Source organism: Thermothielavioides terrestris, chromosome 2 (genome assembly GCF_000226115.1).
Source record: "Thermothielavioides terrestris NRRL 8126 chromosome 2, complete sequence".
In the NCBI taxonomy this organism is placed as follows: Eukaryota; Fungi; Ascomycota; class Sordariomycetes; order Sordariales; family Chaetomiaceae; genus Thermothielavioides; species Thermothielavioides terrestris.
In genome coordinates, this window is record NC_016458.1 from 191,167 (window position 1) to 209,080 (window position 17,914).

The following is a 17,914-nucleotide window of genomic DNA, read 5'->3' on the forward strand; positions in this document are numbered from 1 at the left end:
TTTTACTATTAAATATATAATCTATCTAAGTAGTTCTTATATTATATAGTGATTTTTACTCTATGATAGTAGTAGTAATCCTTTTTATAGTATAAAGTATATTGTAAACTAGAAAACTATTTTAGCTCAAGGAAACTGTAACAGAGATTATTTTGCCACCCCCCCCTAGCGCGCTAAGGTACCTACACGATATGTTTGGTTCGCACGGACGTTCAGGTACGACGGATACATCCATACCACAGGACGGATACCGATACCGATCCGATCTTTGGGCCAACCCTGCGCAGCGGTGGGGGTGCACTGACAACCTGGAAGTTACCAAGGTACCCGACACTACCAACTCAGCCCTGAGGTACCCGAGGGCAGAAGGAAGAGTGTGGATTTTCGCAGCCCTCTGGTTCTTTCAGACAATTTTTCGCAGCCCTCTGTTCTAACAGAACATTTTCCCAACTGATAAAGAAGCTGACTGAAAGAACAGAGGGCTGCGAAATATCCCGACTTTTCCTTCTACCCTCGGGTCCCCTCCAAAGAAAGCCAGGCAAGAATGTGATGGTTACCGATGTTCACGGAATAATCTGTACCTTTCTTATTCCCTGTGGATTCTTGCAAGTTAACATTGAAAGGACGGAATACCTGGGAGTTATTTTTTCCGCTATACAGAACTCTTGTACCTCGCTGACAAGGCATTTACGACTGTGAAGCTGGGAGCAAAGTTGACCGATTTATGTATTCCATAGCAACTGCAAAACCGGTGGGTGCAGTGCTTCTTCTGACCGAAATACCGGAAGTCCCAAACGCCCCAACCCGCTAGATGAATCCGAACCGTAAGATACCAACCCAAAATAGTGTACAAGACAAAAAGACAAGTCCCAAATGTGCCAAGCCGATTGATGAACCTGATCCCATATGCCTTGATGGCGCCAACCAACGACTGATGCACATAGTCAATTAACAGACCCGGAGGTGACCAATCTCCGTTGTGCATGCGTTGTTGTCGAACTGCTGAACACAACAAGGCAAGTCCAGAGGAATCAGTTGAACAGCTTGTATCCGGGAACGGTCTTGCCACCCTGGCTGCGGTGACGCTTCGCACGCTCTAGTGAACCCGGAGTCTTAGTCTCGAGCTTCTATAACGAATGGTGGAGAGTGGGTGACCAAGTCGTGAGGGCCAAACTTACGGAACTGGTCAACCGCTTGGCGGATCAGCTCTCCATGTTTGCTGAGCAGGTGGGTGCCCAGCGAGTCGGCACGCCAGTAGGCGTGATCGCAGCCGTCGATGAAACACTTGAACGCAGTGGGAGCGTCGTGTTTCTTCTTGTGAAAGGCCTGGGATCCCTTGTCCAAGAACGCCTGGCCGCAGTGCTCGCACACATTGTCCCCGGGATGGTCCTCAGCGATGTGGTCCCTTGGCACCGATTAAGGTTTGTCAGCCACTACGTCAGAGCGAAACCCCGTCATCTGTACTAGCGAGGGGGGTGGGGGGTGCCGATTTCTTGGCGCCACTTACCGGAGCTCCTCAGCCGTCTCGAACTGCTTGGCGCAGTTCCAGAACCTGCACTTGATAATTTCATTCTCGTGGTCTGCCATTTTTGCTTGATGTTGTCGATGCTTTGAGATGATGTTGAGATAAAATCGTTGGCGCGGTCTCGCAGTACCCGTGGATTGCAGGATTTGTTGCGTGCAAATCGATTTTGTGGGAGGAAGCGCGCAGTGAAAAGCGCGTGGTCGGCGTTCGTAATTACAAGAACTCTGAACCTTACATATATATATTACAGGGGTTAGGGTTGAATGAACAGCCAAGCTTCACTGTGGGTCCACCCCAATGCCTTTCCAGGTTGGGAGGCGTGTCGACCGCATTTTATGTCCGGCTTTGAGCCGCTGTGTTCGCTGCTCGATGTTTGCTATCCACTGTCATCCTGCACCGCGGCGGATTGTCAAACCACGAGTTCCGCCGTGCATCGGCCACTCAGTCAACGGCGTCTTGCCAAGCGACAAGCACCCCAAGCACCAAGTGTTGGCACAAACAAACTTACGGAATAGACGGCCGCCATCTGCTTGAAGTTCCGCATTCCGATTGACCGAGACTATCGTCGACCGTTCGCTCCAGGGTCGCACAGCCTCTCCCAACTCGAATTCTGTCCCCGATGGCCACGGCGCCGGCTCGTAACCGGTCCAAGCTTCCTTGACATTATCCCAAGACTCCGATCAACCAGTCCGGCTTGGTGCGCAGCCCCGGACGGCGGCCTGAGGTCGGCTTGATGACGGGCTACTCGACGGTGGCATCTGCCAGTGCGTCGGGAACCGTCGCCGACGTCGCCATGGCGCAGTGTGTACCCCCGGGCCGACGGCCGCAAATATCCTCTTCGTATCCCTCTGGTTGCTAATATGCTATCCATCGTTGCAGTCAACGCCGAACCCGAAGCCCCAAGGTGGCCGGTGGGCACGCCTCGATGATGAGCAGCAACATCAACCTGCTGAACACGAGTATGGTCTCGATGCCCGGAACGCGCCGCGTGAGAGCGCTGCTAACCGGCTGTTGCAGTCATCGGTGCTGGAACGCTTGCCATGCCCTTGGCCATGTCCCACTTCGGTGCCATGCTCGGGGTTTTCCTGATCCTGTGGTGCGGCCTCACCTCGGCCTTTGGACTCTACCTCCAGGCGCGCTGCGCTCGCTACCTCGACAGGGGATCGTCTTCCTTCTTCGCGCTCTCGCAGATCACGTACCCGAATGCTGCTGTGGTCTTTGATGCGGCCATTGCCATCAAGTGCTTTGGAGTCGGCGTCTCGTACATGATTATTATCGGCGATCTCATGCCGGGCGTAGCTGAAGCCTTCGGCAGCGCAGACATGGGGTGGCCCTTCCTGGACGACCGCAAGTTCTGGATCACCGCCTTCTTCCTGCTCTTCATCATACCACTGAGCTTTCCGAGGAGGCTAGATTCGCTCAAGTACACAAGCGTGGTGGCCCTGCTTGCGATCGGCTATCTCATCATCCTCGTAGTCTACCACTTTAGCGTGGACGAGCTTCCGAACAAGGGAAATATTCGCGTCATCACCTGGGAGGGGCCCGTGGCTGCGCTGAGTAGCTTGCCCGTTGTTATTTTCGCCTACACCTGCCATCAAAACGTCGGTGCCCCCATTCCTCCACACCTTGTTCGCCGCCCGCGCCCTGCTAATTCTCACCAGATGTTCTCCATCCTGAATGAGATCAAGGACAACTCACCCGGCAGCATCGTCGCCGTCATCGGCACTAGCATTGGCACTGCCGCCTCCGTCTACATCCTGGTCGCCATCACCGGCTATCTCACCTTCGGCAGCGACGTGAAGGGAAACATCGTCGGCATGTGTAAGTGGCGCTTCCGCCGGCCCCCCCGCCCTTTTTTGAATCGCGCCGTCACTAACAACCCCCATCATCTCCGCAGACCCCCCGTCTGTTGCCTCGACCATCGCCAAGGCTGCCATAGTCGCCCTGGTGACCTTCAGCATCCCTCTCCAGATCCACCCCTGCCGCGCATCCATCGACGCGGTGCTGCGCTGGCGCCCCATCAGCAGCCAGCGGCCGCAGAGTGTGTTGAGCGCCGCCTCGGGCAGCCAACCTCTGCTGCCGTCCAGCAGCGCGCCCGCCCTCGTCGACAGCCACGGCGCCCCCGTCGTGGCCATGTCGGAGCTGCGCTTCGCCCTCATCACCAGCGGCATCCTTGCCCTGAGCTACCTCACCGCGCTGAACGTGTCCAGCCTCGACCGCGTGCTCGCCTACGTCGGCAGCACCGGCTCGACCGCCATCTCCTTCATCCTGCCCGGCCTGTTCTACTACAAGATCAGCGACCCGGACAGCATCTACCACCAGCGTCTGTCCAAGGAGGACGACGACGTCGACTTGGATGCCGACAGCGACGACGACGCTGGCGGCGGTGTCCTGGACCGCGACGACGACGACGAGCCCGGCCTGCGCGGCAGCGTCGCCAGCCTGCGGTCGGTGCGGTCGGGCGCGAGCGCGGCCAGCTCGCGCTCGCGCTCGTCGCGCTGGCGCTGGCGCTGGCGGAGGAAGTGGCGCTGGGACCTGGAGCACCTCGAGACCGGCCTGCTGCGGAGGCTGTCGCTTTGCCTGTCCGTGTACGGCGTGTGTGTCATGTGCGTGTGCCTGGTCATGAATTCGGTTTTTGCGCATTGAAGAAAGACAAGAGTTGAGAGCTGGCGGAGAAGAGTCGGGGAGAGATGGAGAAGAGAGACGGGTTAGATGGCAGAACTTTTGATTTGATGATTTGACTTATATCTGTGGTTCCGCTTGAATGGCGCATAGCCTGACATGTTACTAGACATTATTTCACAGTTACATCATTTGGGATTTGGGGGGAGGTGGGGTGGGAGAGGAACGGGGGAGGACCAGGGACTGGGTGGACTTACTCTGCGGCGTCTGGCGTTCAGGCGGAGTATCTGGGATCTGGAAAGACTTTCTCCAGTTACCTAGCTTAGACATGACACATTTAACACAAGAACTCTCCGCTAGCTAGGGAGTAATGTCAACCTACCTGATGAGAACATCTGATCTTGCTCCCAGCCCGCCGGTACCCCATCCTGTGCTGACACTTTCAGCTGGCTCAGCCATTCTATGAAAGGAGTCAGGCAGCCCAGGTTTGCTCCGAGAGGACACATCACGGGGAAACAATAGCGGAAACGTGCACCACAGGAGGTCATTGTTTGAGTCCTTGCTTGCCTGCTGTGTCCCATTCCCATAAAGCAGTTTGCTCCGGCGAGGTCAGCATCAGGAAGAGTAATCAGTGGAGGCAAATCTGTTTTCGACAGCAGACGTCCACAAGCTTACGCGAAGCAGATAGCTGGGCTGAAGCTCCAAGGGGCGGTGTTTAACGCAGGTTTCAGTAACACAAGGTATGTGCAGAACGTTTTGTCGACCTCCGTGCTCAACCTGATTCTGGGCAACGGCCAGACCGCCACTGAGATTCCTGACTCGTCCAAGTAGCATATGTGTTCTGGATGGGCAGAATATTGCAATCCGATTCGCTTCGGTGGCGTTCGACTCGATACGCCGCTATCGTACAGCAGTCCAGATGTCTACCTCGCCAAAAACGCCTTGTAAATGCCGTCCTCGATCGTGTCCCGATACACAACGAGAGCGAAACGAAGCCCTCATGGGAGTCTAATGGGGAACAAATTTAAATATACAACATTGTCGGTTTATTTTCCGTCTGAAAGACGTCCTCGTCACGCCTTGTCGGCTTGCGGCAGCATCTTGGGACTCGCGGTGGCGCCTGGCCGGGGCTTGGGCGGGAGGATGCCGAGCTGTGCAAGCGGGCGGTAGCAGCCTGGTTAGCGCCGTCGTCTTCGTCTTCTTCTTCTTCTTCTTCTTATCTCGCACAGCACATCACATTCGAAGGGTCCAGATGCGCGGAAGTCGGGCGCGCGTGGGGTGTGACATGCAGGGACGGGGCCAGGGCCGTACCATGGATAATAACCTCCACACGGGGTCTGTCGGCTGAGCGCCCACGCCGATCCAGTATTTTGCCCGCGTCGTGTCTAGCTTGATGTCCTTGTGCAGCTTGCCGGACTCGTCGTAGGGGTCTTTCTTGGGGATCGGGTCGTAAGTGCCGATGACCTCGATCGGCCGGCTGTTGCGCGCAGAGCTGTGGGAAGGGGAGAGGGAGTTAGAGAGAGGGAGGGGTCAGGTCTCGGCGCGGGCGGTGGGCTGCTTACCGGGCTTGGGCGACGACGATGTTGTAGAAGGGCGCGTTGGTGCGCCCGAAGCGTGCCAGTCTGATCTTGACCACCATCTTCGACAAGTGGGTTGGGCCCGGTAGATTCGTCGTCGTTCCACGGGTGCTTGCGATGGACCAGATGCGGTTTCGATATCCATGTGCACAGACCAGCTGCTGGAAATTTTGGGCCCTTGTCAGACTTCATTGACGAGCCAACCAATCACTGAGCTGGTGGAAGTGCCATTTGTGTCCGGGAGGGGCTTAGTCACGCGACTTGCAGCACACCAGGCCCAGGGGCGGCAGTCACAGGCGAGTTCCATCAGGATCCCGAAGAAGGTGATGTCAATTGACTGTGTTCCCCTCCTTTGAAGCCCGCAATATTCCAGGTAATTCGTATATTATTGAGGACCGCCATTGCCGTCCCTTCTCGATTCATTCCATTCCATTCCTGGTCAGCTCTTTCGTTGAAAGTAGTGAAAAGACACAACCATCCTCACGTCCATTTGTACCCCACACTGTGTGTTGCTTCAATGGCGCTGAAGGTGTGTTGAGGTTCTCTCCCCAAACCTTCAGTATCCAGTGCCTGGCGGCAGCCAGACTAGGTGCTGGGCTCCAGTGTGTTGTGGCTGCCGTCGATTATGTTTTCATTCAACCCATCAAATACGCTCCGTACAGTTTCTCACATTCTTGATGGTACCCAGACCCTCTCCGCAAAGGCCGCAGCGGCCTTGGACAAGGAGCTGATGAGCACTGGCGCCTTCTCCATTGACCAGCTGATGGAGCTCGCCGGCCTTTCGGTGTCGCAGGCTGGTTGGTGCCCCAAATCCACCAACATCGCCCACTTATGAGTCTGCTGCGGGCTGACGTCTTCTTGTACACGTAGTCTCCCGTGTCCATCCCCTAAGCAAAGGCCGCAGGATTCTGGTGGCTGTCGGTCCCGGCAACAATGGTGAGCTGCCTCCCTTGTTTACTTTCGCGGCGTTGGCCAGTGCGCTGACCCAGGCGGTTCAGGGGGTGACGGCCTGGTCGCCGCCCGCCATCTCCGCCACTACGGCTACCAGCCGGCTGTTTACTACCCCAAACGACCCAAGAATGACCTATACCAGGTGGGTAGCAAGACTGCTCGGTTTTGGGAGCCAAGTCTCAGCCTCGACGACCCAACACACACTCTCTCTCGCTCCCCCTTTCTCTCTCTCTCTTTCTTTGCGTCTTTTTTCTTGGGTCACCCCTGAATGGCAAGCATCACTCAAATGAACGTCTTTTCTTTTCTCCCTATGGCTACCCAAGGAGTTGACCACACCCCGTGGGGACGCGGCGATCAGCTTTCCGTGTCCTTTGCTGTCGTCTGCGCTGACCAGTCCCGCTCCTCCTCTTCTGTAGACACGCCGCTAATTGGTGCGCGCAGCGACTTGCCAAACAGCTGGAAGACCTTGACGTCCCCTTCGTGGACGACTTCCCGGCTGCGCTGCAGTCGGCCGACCACGTTATCGATGCTATCTTCGGTGGGTGGCACTCCCTACCAGCTATCCCGCGTTTCTCCTCCCCTCGTTCTCGTCGTGATCTCCCCAGCTAAACCGCTCTCCAGGCTTCAGCTTCTCGGGCGAGGTCCGGGAACCGTTCCCCGCAGTCATCCAGGCCATGGCGGAGACCCAGGTTCCAGTGACGTCGGTCGATGCTCCATCGTCTTGGGATATCGAAGAGGGTCCTCCCAAGTCGGGCGTTGGCAGCAACTTCCACCCTGCTGTCTTGGTCAGCCTGACGGCGCCCAAGCCGCTGGTGAAGCACTTCCGGGGCCGTCACTTCATCGGTGGCCGGTACGTACCGCATTCACGTCTCCGCCTCCCTGTCACTCCGTGACCGGCCGGCCGTTGCCGTCTTTGTTGTTGTTGTTGTTGTTCTCGTTGTCGTTGTCGTTTTCGTTGTTGTTGACCCCGGACTTCAGATTCGTCACGCCGGCGATTGCGAAGAAGTATGACTTTGAGGTTCCGGCGTACGAGGGGATCGACCAGATCGTCGAGGTTGGTCCCGACGGGTTGAAGCTGTAACAGGCCAGCGGCGCCACCGGCACAGGGTCGCCTGGGGGGTTTCCGGATCATGGATTCCGCCCTGTTACATCAACGCACAGCCGCCTCCCGGACTGTTTGGGCAGATTCGGCTTGGACAACCTCCCTTTTCCATGGCGATGCGGACGATGGCGGTCCCGTTCGGACAGCTCACCAGCGGCGGGTGGAAGTCCTTGCAGAACTCCACATAGACCAGATATGCTTTCCCGCAAGCTGGGCATACAGTGGTGTAGTGCTCAGCACACATTAACGATGGCGGCCCAAGGGTTTCCGGCGTGGGCGAGGGAACGGAGGTGGTGTGTGTGGCTGTCGCTGCTCAGGACCATCAGGCGACATGGGGCCTCGGTGGCGGTTGGGATGGGTTATTTGCGCGTACGGCTGTGGCTTGAATTGATTTATATTCCCCTCCGAGGGGGCGGAGAGGTGCTGGTTGTAGGCGAGACGGCTTTATGGATGGTGGGTCGTGTCTTGGTGTGAGCTGGAGGGCAACGGTCGAGTTAGGGGGCCATGTACCTATGTACGTACCTCGACGACGCCGAATGCCTCCGAATTTACAGTACCTCGGCCAGCCGGGGACTTCGCACTTGCAGGAAAGACGGGTGAATTACTGCCACTCGAGAACGGGCGAACAGCTGCGGCAAAGGCGAAGCATTTGTGGCAGTCGAGACAGACAAAAGCCAGAAATGGCAAAGATTGCTCGCCGCCGGAAGAGAAACCCATCCCCATTTCTCAACAACAACAACAAAAGCGGTATTCACGCCGCGCAACTGCGATCTACCGTGCATGTTCGCTGCTACCTGAACCTCTCTCTCCAGCAGAGCAGCTCCGAATCCGTACCTCGCGCGGAGCATTTGCTCCATGAGGCCTCTGATTGGCTGGCCGGGCGCCACTTACAACAGGGACCCGGTGTTCCCAGCTCCAGGAACAAGTCGACTCCACGCTGCGTTGTGTCGGCGGCAAATTGGGGAAGAGAGAGAGGGGGGAAAAGGAAGGCAGTGCCCCGCCGCGATGTGGCCCTGGTGGGTGCTCGAAATTCAAGGAAAGCACCGGGCGAGAGTTCAGGTGACGGGCACAAGGCAAGTGTCGAAAACCAGGCAGGCCCAAATTTGGCAAGGGTTAATCAGGGCGTCGCAGGACGCAGGGCAGCCCCGGGCAGCACCGGGCGGCCCAGCCGGAAAACCACAGCTTCGGGAGCTGCCAGGTTTCCATTCGCCTCATGGTCCTCAGCAGCCCATATGTCCTTACATGCAGGTAAGGCAAATGCGGTGCGCACAAGTCCCTGCGACGTTGCCTAAAGGTACCTTGTGCAGTAACCTGGAAGGTACTCCGCCCAGCATGTAAGGCATTGCTCCTGCCGTCGTCAACTGGGGAAGCTGCGTTCCCGGGCAGCTCCATGGCGGTTGGTCATGCTCCCCACGCCAGCACCCTCGCGCAAAGGCAGGCGCCCTGCCTCCGACGTCGGGTGACTAGGCCACGCTTTTCCCGTTTCCTTCGTTTCAGTCAATAGCTTGCATCGCAAAGTCTTGGCCATCCCACCGGCCGTCGGGCACTCGCGTCTTTCCTTGCTCTGCCGCCCGTCGGCCAAGGTTGTGGCGTCAAGCGTTCCCGCCCCTCCAAGAGGTAGTGTACGGATTAGGCTGCCCCGCCTTGCACCGGCCCCACGTCGCCAGGATCGACGGATTTGCCCGGGGGGACACGACAGGAAGTCAGATCTCGAGCAGCCTTTTTTCTGGCTTTGGGGGGTCTAGAACTCCCGCCTGCTGCTGACACACACCTGACAGGCACGCGCGGGCATGTGCACGCTGTGATGGCACCTCTGCATCAGTATGAACGAACCGTGTTTCCCTGAACGCCAGATCAGACTCGGTCGACTACCCGTTTCGTCTGGAACTCGGGACAAAAACGGCAAGCCATTTGGGAATCCGCGACCCACGGCTTGCTCATGCCGATAAGGAACCAAGGTGCCAAAAAAAAATCTCATTTTCCTTGATAAGGGAGGCGAGGCTTCCGCGATGGCCAAGTGAGCAGCGCAGGGACTAACAAGTAGTGTACGTGAAGCAACGCGCTCTCGCGCTCTCGTGCTGAGCTGGCAGGCTGAGCGAACCACCAGGGTGGATACATCGTGGAGCCCGTGGAATGGATGTAACCTTTTTTAAATCCGACTAGGGCCGTCCTCGGGCCCTGATCGGCAACCACATACTGAAAAGAGGTTTCCTTGGCGATTCCCATGACGAGATCTTTGCCACAATCGTCCTCTTCCCACGTCTTGGATGCCATCTTAGTGACTCGCCACCGCAGCCTCACACCTCAACTATGTATACGAAACACGTCCACTGCAGTCAACCGGTCTCTGTGGCTGTACTTGCCCCACTAGGGGTTTGGAGCCCGCTTCGCGGGCTCGTGGATTTTTTGTCTGCATTTTTACATCACATGACTTGCTTACTGTTACTGCCTACTAGCTACCTGCATTACCTACGTACTCCTGGCCCACGGCTTGCCTCCTGGCCTACGGCTCCCACAATTGCCTACCTACCTACGTTGTGCCTACCTACGTTATACCCCCAGTGCTCGCGCTGTGCCTCCGGTGCCTACGGCATGCCCCCGGTGCCCGCGTTCTACCCCCGGTGCCCGTGTTGTGGACCTGGTGCCTGCGTACGGCTCCCCCGGTTGCCCACCTAGCCGCGGCTCCCCCAGTTGCCTAGGCATCTGCGTACGGCTCCCCCGATTCCACGGTGCAGGCGCGTAGCCTACGATGCAGGCGCGTAGAGAAAAGGAGGAAAAAGGAAAACAAAACAACGGGGAAAGGAAATGACGATTTAGCCGTAAGCCAATGGAAGGGGAAGGAAAAATCGCTAACAGTCATGTACAGTACCCTGCACCTGTTATTTGTTAACGGCCTAGGAGGTGGAGTGCAATAACAATTAGTTAAGGAAGACCCCTGTTTTACGGCTAAAATGGACATCGCATTAACCGCCAAAATCCGGGCCGATGTGTAGTATATATATTAGAATATTAGATGCTGTGGTGTGTTGTGGGCTGTAGGTACACCGTACATAGGGTACGCAAGAGGATACCGAACTCTAGAAGGTCCTCTTTGAGTGTTGACCACGCACCTTGTTTTTTCCGTTCTCGTTTCTCAACCATACTTCCCGCTCGGAAACGCCGCCCTATCTCCCTGACTCACGTTGATCTGCTTCACCTTGCGGAGCATGCTGCAGTCAACATGCCAACTGACCTCAACGACGTGCCCGCCGTCGGAAGCAAGCTAACTGGCTCAGACAGGCGAAGTGCCTTAGTGTAGGACTTCAGTTTCGGGTGCAGGACTGCTCTTGTTCGACCACGGGCGAAGGGAAGGTACCTAGGTGTTAACCTCGAGGTTGGCGTTTGAGAGCCGCCGGTCCTACATAGGACGGAAGTGGAACCTGATGGGAGACACGTGGGCTGGAGGGAGAGATGAATTCCCATAGCCGATAGCTTGGGATTTCCCCATCTCCGCTGAAATGCGCTTTTTGCCATCCAGAGCAAATGGGGAGTGAAAGCAGCAGTGGAAAAGCCCAGATAGGAAGACTGAACAGGGACGTACCTTGGCACGGATCGGAAGACGGGAATCAGGGGGGTCCACCAGCCCTGTCCTAGAGGCGCGGTAGGTACGGAATACGGATAGAGGGCAGCCTCTTTGTTCTCCAGCATCCGGGCTGCTTTGCTCCGTTGTGATTTTGCGGCCGTCTCCGCGGGCAAGGGTAAGCAGTATTGCGCGAGTCTCCGCGACGTAAGGCTAAGCGTATTGCGCGAGCTCGTCGGGGTCTTGACTTAGCGGGCAGCAAGACGAGTGAAGCCGATTGGAAACGATCCATCGGCACTGCGATATGTAGGATTGTGGTCCTAGCTAACAAACCGGCCGGGTCTCGAAACCTCGGACACTACCCGTAGTGCAATTGCCTCGCTCGCGGAGAGGATGTGTCTTGCTCAACACATTTCATCGTAACCATTTTGTGATGAATCAAATCTGCGGTGCATTACCCCCGGAGCGTCGAGGGTTGGCTGATTAGTCAATCGCTTACGCCTAGGGAAGAACGGAAGGAAACACGCAACAAAGGAGGATCAGAGAAGTCGACAGGAGGTTTCCCTTGAAAGTACATTAGGAGGAAAACACAATACCACTTAAGCGGGAATGGAGCACGGTGTGGAGGTCTCAGGCGGACGAAGAGACTGGGTAAAATCGCGAACCTATCCTACACACATTTAGAATAGCACTCTAGTCGCGAACAACCTTCAATGACGATGGCTCCCACGTTCGGGTCTTCTGTGTTCAACTGGGACGAACGCATGGTGCTCATGACCCAACGTCGTCCAGACTTACACCTACGAGGGCACTACACTCCCGGCATATCTGGAGCGCCCAGAGACCTCTAGGAGTCCCTCACCGAGAAAATGAACCACTGATGAGGATACGGTTCTGCCGCTTACTTTATGTCAGTTCGATAGCTGCATTTATCACTCATCTCGGCTCCAACGATCCTATCCAGCTATCCAGTGGCAAGTGAGGTGTGAACATCAGATGAGCCACGATCATGCGTATTATTTTGCGGCAATTCAAGCTCACAGTCGACCCCAGTCTCCAGGAATACGGAAACCAGGCCGAGGCTGGGGTCTTTCCGTCCCAGCGCGAAGACATACGAGGACATTTGCTGGAGGAGCCCGAGGCGCCGGAAGAGCTACACCGTGGACCGGCTCATCGCAATTCGGCCTGTATGAAACGGGATCAGAGGAAGGAGTGGTTAGGTAAGTCGACCTGTCGGAACGGTCATGTGGAGAGCCTCGCACATGGTGAGCGTGTTGCACTCCCAGCCAAACTGAGTGTTCTGTTCCTTTTCCTAAGTTGGCGGGATTCGCGGAGAGCCACTGCTGGGCTGGTCAATACCAGGAATTGAAGATACAGCTGGAGATCCAGGAATGCGAAACACCCAAGTCATACAACAGAGTCTACTAGTTACTCGCCGCTGTCAGCAGACACCGAGTTACTCTTGAGAACCGTTCGGTCGGTGGCTGGCCAACCTACGCCGGCGAAAACAACACTCTATGCGCTACCTCCAACCCAGAACACTCAGCTATACAAAACAGCCCTTGTTCAAAAAACAAGCGCGAGATCATCCAGCAATACTTCATGGCAAGGATATAAAAAAAGTTCAAAGCCAAGAATGAGATCCATCTACCGAGTTACCAACCGCAATCACGCTCGCTCACCCACCCACCGCATCCGTCTCTACCTGTACCGAGCACCATCACCCCAGTACCCCTGATTCCCACCGCCGCCGCCGCCGCCGCCACCACCGTCATAGCCCCGGTTGTTGTCCGGCCCACCACCGAACCCGCCGGTGGTGAAGCTCCTTTGGGGCTGCGGATGGGCCAGCTGGGCGGGGCTGGCGGACCTGTGGATGCCGGCGCCGGCGTCAAAGTCGTGTTGGGGCTGAGCGGGCGGCGCCGGCGTCCCGCGGCGCATCTGCGCGCTCGGGGCCGTGTAGCTGCGGTTGGGCGGCGATTGGGCGAACTGCTGCTGCTGCCGCATGCTCGGGGCGGGCGAGGGGGCGTGCCGCGGGGACGACGGCGCCGGCGAGCGAGTGCCCCGCTCGTGCGGATTGAAGCCGCCGCCCGGCGGCGCGGGGGAACGCCTGCTGCTCATGTTGCTGTGGCTGCTGCCCGGTCGGTCGGGGTAGTTGTTTGCGCTCGCGGCGTGTGGGGACTGCGGGCCGGGGCTGCGCATGGCGGCGGCCGCTTCGCCCATGGCGAGGGGGGACATCGCAGCGGGGGGGTTCCACCGGTTGTCGAGGGGCGACGCGGGGTCGATAGCGGTCATGGTTGGCGAGGGCGGCACGCTGTAGCCGTCTTTGCCAGCGAGGTGGTCGCGCTGCATCTCCTTCGCGTTGTACTCGGACGCCGAGGAGACGAAGCTGTCGGGGTCCACGCCGGCCTTCTTGAACCGCTCGAGCTCGAGACGCTCAGCCTCGGCCCGCGCCTCGGCGGCTTTGGCCTCGCGGGCGCCCCGTCGGCGCTGCCGGATGCAGTAGTACAGAGCGGCGATGATGAGAAGGCCGCCGAAGCCGCCGGCGCACGCGTAGATGGCAATCTTGGCCCCGGTGGGCAGTGCGTTCCACCTTTGGGAAAGCGTCATCGCGGGCGGCGCATTGACCTCGTCCTTGATCGTGGAGTTGCCCCTAGAACGGCCGTTAGTGTCCCAACTCTGGGGCGGGGGAGGGGGACGCGACGCCCGATCATGTCCGCTCGAGGTAGCCGGTCAGACTTACGCGATGATCTTGATGCTCTCCCATGAGCCGCTCCTGTCGGTGTACTCATACTCCTTGCCGCTGCTGAAATCGGTGATGTGAGCGCTCTTGACATACATCTCAAACGGACCCTGGCTGTAGTCTGTGGTACCGCCGGCCCACTCCCGCGTTCCGTTAGGAAGCCTCGGATCACCGCCAGCCCAGATGCCGATGGACAGGCGCATGGGGGTTTGTGGGTAGTAGTAGCTGTTGTTGGCGTCCTTGGGCAGGAGCGTGCGGACAAGCTGGTCGTCGATGTAGAACAAGAGCGAGTCTTTGGTCCAGACGGTGGTGTAGTTGTGGTAGTCGTCATGGACACCGCCGGGGACGGTGTGGAGGCCGGCGTTGTGGAAGTCGGGCACGCCCTTGCCGAAGTAGTTGCTCTGGGCGATGGTGTCGTTGCCGCCAAAGAACTCCCAGTCGATCTCGTCCAGGTTATCACTCAGCATCATCATGGAGCTGATGACACCGGTGCCTTTGGCGGCCTTCATGTGGATCTCGGTGCGACCCCAGAAGTAGTAGAACTTGGTCCGGATGGTGGGCGAGTCGCCCTGCTTCGTGATCCTGAAGATGGCGCCCGCGTCAGGGTCCCACTCAACGGGGTTCACCGTCGTTTCCCAGACGTCGACATTCGGTTGCGAGGTGAAGTTGAAGTTGTAATCGGTGCCGAAGGCGATGTCGGGGGGGCATGTCTTGTTCATCGGGAAGCAGTCGGTGGTGACTTGGGCGGCGGCATGGCGGACCAGCGCGGACCAGGCCAGCAGCGCAACGGCTGGGGCGTGGAACGGCCGCGGTAGGCACATGGCGGATTTAGATGTGCACCTGGGCGATGCACAGAGACGGAAACTGGGTTCAAAATCGCGGACCGAGAACGGGCGGTTCTTGGGGGAGAGTTCACGAGGCTGTCTTCAAATTCGCATCTCCCTTGGTCACGTCGAAATATCGCGGGGGCTCGAGGGGTATCTGGAATGAATGACGGTCGAAGAAGAGGAAATCGAGTCAATTGGCGGACGAATTGGTGGAAACGAAAGGAAGGGACGGACGCAATCGGGTCGATGCGAAAAGAGAGCGGGCCGCCAGACGACGACAACGAGGGCGAGGCAGCAGAAATGAGCGACTGCTCCTCCCAATTGGCAATTGGAGTTTCAAAGGAGTGGACTCGAGCACCGAGCTGCAGCTGGGGATGCAGCTTGGAGACTCGAAGCAGGTCGGATGTCGACAACGACGATGACGGGGCGACGTGCGACGGTGACGGGCTGGGCACGGGGGACTTGACCGGGGAAAGGGAACTTGAAGGGGGTAAAAAGGGGCGTGCTGAGACGCAGGTACCCTGGCTTCTGCAGCGGGACCTTCCAGCCGATGCTGCTTCCAGTCTAGCGTTCCTCGCATGGGCGGGTGAGTTCCCGCCGAATCCCCTGTCGCCCCGCCGACCCTTGGAAACTGCAAGCACCATTGGATGAAACAGCTAATCCGAGCTCCGGAACATGACGAAAAGGCCCTTTTTCTCTGTTTCTCTCGACTGCACGATGAGATCAATGCCTTCACTACGGAAGGCCGCCTCGTGGATGGGGCAGACATGCTTGGCTTGCCCACAGCAGTGGATGCAAGCCATGCGCTTCGCTCCCACCACCCTTGCTGGGTCAAGCTTTTTCGCTCCTTCCAGGTTGCATGCCGAGTCGAGTCCCCAGCCCGGCAATTTTAACATTGCCCGAGTTCACTAACGAACGCAAACACGAACTTTCAGGGGCCAGTTTCGCCCACTGAATAGTGGGTCCAAACCTTCACGAACATTGTGTTGATGAGCAGCGGAGCAGAGTTAATGCACTGCAGCAAGTCCTGTCATACCTAACTTCGGGGCCCATAGTGATATCGGCAGTCCTTCCCGGTCCTCACCATCCGCTCCACAGATCCGTACTGTCTTTCTGCCTTTTCCGCGGCGGCAACAGGCGGTACGGACGAGGCTTGGAGCTGCTGAGGAGCGAGATGGATCTGTCTCCTCGGGTGGACGACATGTGAAAGGGCGTTCCGTCTCCTTGGGACCTGGCTTGGCTTGCGTGGTTGGGGAGGAAGGATGATTTGCGTATTCAAGCGGGGGCAACACCGCGGAGCCCCTCAGCCAGTTTTCTTTAAACCCTCTGCGCACAACCTTGGCTTCTGTTGTCACAGCTAGCAGACAGGCATCGTTGGCACTTGATGGAGACGTGGACCAATGAAAGGGTGGGTTGAAAGTGAAGTTGCCGTATCCGTGTTCCGGATTCTGTATGTCGTAGACTACTGCTCTTGTGGCTGGTCGGCCATGTTACACAGCAAACGGGCAGCTCCTCGACTCCTCATGCAGTGAGGCCTACAGCATCTCCTTTATTCTGTATCCCGAGCTCCTTAAGAGCTTGTTTCCTCGCTACTCCCCAGATCAATACCTACACCTACCTCCATAGTATCTACACTTTGCCAGTTCCTCAACTCCTCTTTGCGCAACAGAGATTGATACCTATCATGTCCAAGCAAGCATTTACATGTGCTTTCTGCGGCATGCCCTCCAAGACTAGCGCTGATCGCAGCAAGCGCCTCCACGTTAACCGCCGTTGTTATCCCTGCCACCAATGCAACAGATGCTTCGGGACCGCGGAGGCCCGAAGCCAGCACCAAAGAGACTCACCCGTCCACAACAACCCAGGGGCCCAAACCATACCCCTTAACCCGATGCTGACGCCAGCCCAGCATCTCGCCCCCCGCGCGGCCGCCAAGCAACTTGAGCCAACCCTCGCAACCCCACCGCCAACCGCGACCCCCCTCTGCTACCGCGGTAACGAATACACCTCCCTCCGCCCCTCCCTCCACAACCCCCTCTACGCCCTCCTCCTGGCACACTGCCTCACACCGAGCCGCCTCGCCCTCGAAAAATACCCCCTCCCCTCCCCCACGACCCCCTCCCCACCCCCGGCCAAACCTCCCAGCTCCTCCACCAGCACCACCACGACCCTCCCAAAGCCCCGCGCAATAGTCCTCGACTGCGAAATGGCAGGCACCGGCCCCTCCCGCGCGCGCGAGGAGGTCATCGTCCTCTCGGCAATCGACTTCTTCACCGGCGCGACGCTGCTGCACACGCTGGTGTGCCCGGCGCGGCCCGTGACGGACTGGCGCACCGCCATCACGGGCGTCACGGCGCGGGCGATGGCCGCGGCCGTCGCCCGCGGGGAGGCGCTGGCCGGCCGGGAGGCGGCGGTGGCGGCGCTGTGGACGGTCGTGGATAGCGAGACTGTCGTGGTTGGGCATGCGCTGTGGCATGATTTGCGGGCGCTGGGGGTGTCGTGTGCGAGGGTGGTGGATTCGGCCGTGTTGACGGCCCAGGCGGCCGGGGTGGTGGCCGAGGGGGAGAGGGTGAGGCAGCCTGCCGGCCTGCAGAAGTTGTGTCGGGAGCTGGTGGGGTTGGAGATTCGGGAGGGGGGAAGGGGGAAGCATGATAGTCTGGAGGATGTGTTGGCCACGAGGGAGGTGGTGCTTTGGTGTTTGCGGCATCCCGAGGAGTTGGGGGCGTGGGCGGCGGAGAATTGGGGGGACAAGGGGAAGGGGTTGGACCGGAAGGGGGGAACCGGAAGGGGGCAGGGAGGGCGGTGGGGGAGAGGGAGGAGTAAGGCTACGAGAACCAGTTAGGCAGATGTGTACGGGAATGGATCGGATGATGATGACGGTGACGAGGTGCTCCTCTGGGAGGATGTGGTGGACTGGGATATGTGGCCGAAGTCTCCGCCGGACTGGTCCGACTAGACTCGGGGTTGCTTGATGGTGTTGGATTAGATGTCTGAGTCGTGGCGCCCCTTAT

The 17,914-nt window shown here is 58.1% G+C and overlaps 6 protein-coding genes across 6 annotated transcripts; 3 read left to right on the forward strand and 3 right to left on the reverse strand.

The window, feature by feature from the left end:
• Window positions 1–906: 906 nt before the first annotated feature.
• Window positions 907–1,690, reverse strand: THITE_2111189 (uncharacterized protein). Its single transcript, XM_003651140.1, has 2 exons — window positions 1,508–1,690; window positions 907–1,405 (listed from the first exon to the last, which is right to left on the reverse strand). The coding sequence occupies exons 1-2, from the start codon at window positions 1,585–1,587 to the stop codon at window positions 1,114–1,116; spliced, it is 372 nt and encodes a 123-aa protein (XP_003651188.1). The 5' UTR covers window positions 1,588–1,690; the 3' UTR covers window positions 907–1,113.
• Window positions 1,691–2,149: 459 nt separating this feature from the next.
• THITE_2111190 (uncharacterized protein) lies at window positions 2,150–4,337 on the forward strand. The gene is made up of 5 exons (XM_003651141.1): window positions 2,150–2,326; window positions 2,405–2,484; window positions 2,543–3,126; window positions 3,187–3,346; window positions 3,423–4,337. Exons 3-5 carry the CDS (start codon window positions 2,566–2,568, stop codon window positions 4,169–4,171), a joined length of 1,470 nt encoding a protein of 489 aa, XP_003651189.1. The 5' UTR covers window positions 2,150–2,326; window positions 2,405–2,484; window positions 2,543–2,565; the 3' UTR covers window positions 4,172–4,337.
• An 860-nt stretch (window positions 4,338–5,197) lies between these two features.
• Window positions 5,198–5,897, reverse strand: THITE_2111195 (mitochondrial 37S ribosomal protein MRPS16). Its single transcript, XM_003651142.1, has 3 exons — window positions 5,710–5,897; window positions 5,459–5,639; window positions 5,198–5,298 (listed from the first exon to the last, which is right to left on the reverse strand). The coding sequence occupies exons 1-3, from the start codon at window positions 5,784–5,786 to the stop codon at window positions 5,221–5,223; spliced, it is 336 nt and encodes a 111-aa protein (XP_003651190.1). The 5' UTR covers window positions 5,787–5,897; the 3' UTR covers window positions 5,198–5,220.
• A 344-nt stretch (window positions 5,898–6,241) lies between these two features.
• THITE_129386 (uncharacterized protein) lies at window positions 6,242–8,725 on the forward strand (the record flags this gene model as incomplete). Its single annotated transcript, XM_003651143.1, has 8 exons — window positions 6,242–6,253; window positions 6,413–6,521; window positions 6,595–6,660; window positions 6,723–6,817; window positions 7,117–7,213; window positions 7,297–7,525; window positions 7,654–8,219; window positions 8,300–8,725. The coding sequence occupies 7 exons, from the start codon at window positions 6,242–6,244 to the stop codon at window positions 7,754–7,756; spliced, it is 711 nt and encodes a 236-aa protein (XP_003651191.1). The 3' UTR covers window positions 7,757–8,219; window positions 8,300–8,725.
• Window positions 8,726–12,871: 4,146 nt separating this feature from the next.
• Window positions 12,872–14,995, reverse strand: THITE_2111204 (glycoside hydrolase family 16 protein). The gene is made up of 2 exons (XM_003651144.1): window positions 14,077–14,995; window positions 12,872–13,986 (listed from the first exon to the last, which is right to left on the reverse strand). The coding sequence occupies exons 1-2, from the start codon at window positions 14,895–14,897 to the stop codon at window positions 13,038–13,040; spliced, it is 1,770 nt and encodes a 589-aa protein (XP_003651192.1). The 5' UTR covers window positions 14,898–14,995; the 3' UTR covers window positions 12,872–13,037.
• Window positions 14,996–16,623: 1,628 nt separating this feature from the next.
• THITE_37317 (uncharacterized protein) lies at window positions 16,624–17,859 on the forward strand (the record flags this gene model as incomplete). Its single annotated transcript, XM_003651145.1, has 2 exons — window positions 16,624–17,722; window positions 17,750–17,859. 2 exons carry the CDS (start codon window positions 16,624–16,626, stop codon window positions 17,857–17,859), a joined length of 1,209 nt encoding a protein of 402 aa, XP_003651193.1.
• Window positions 17,860–17,914: the final 55 nt, after the last annotated feature.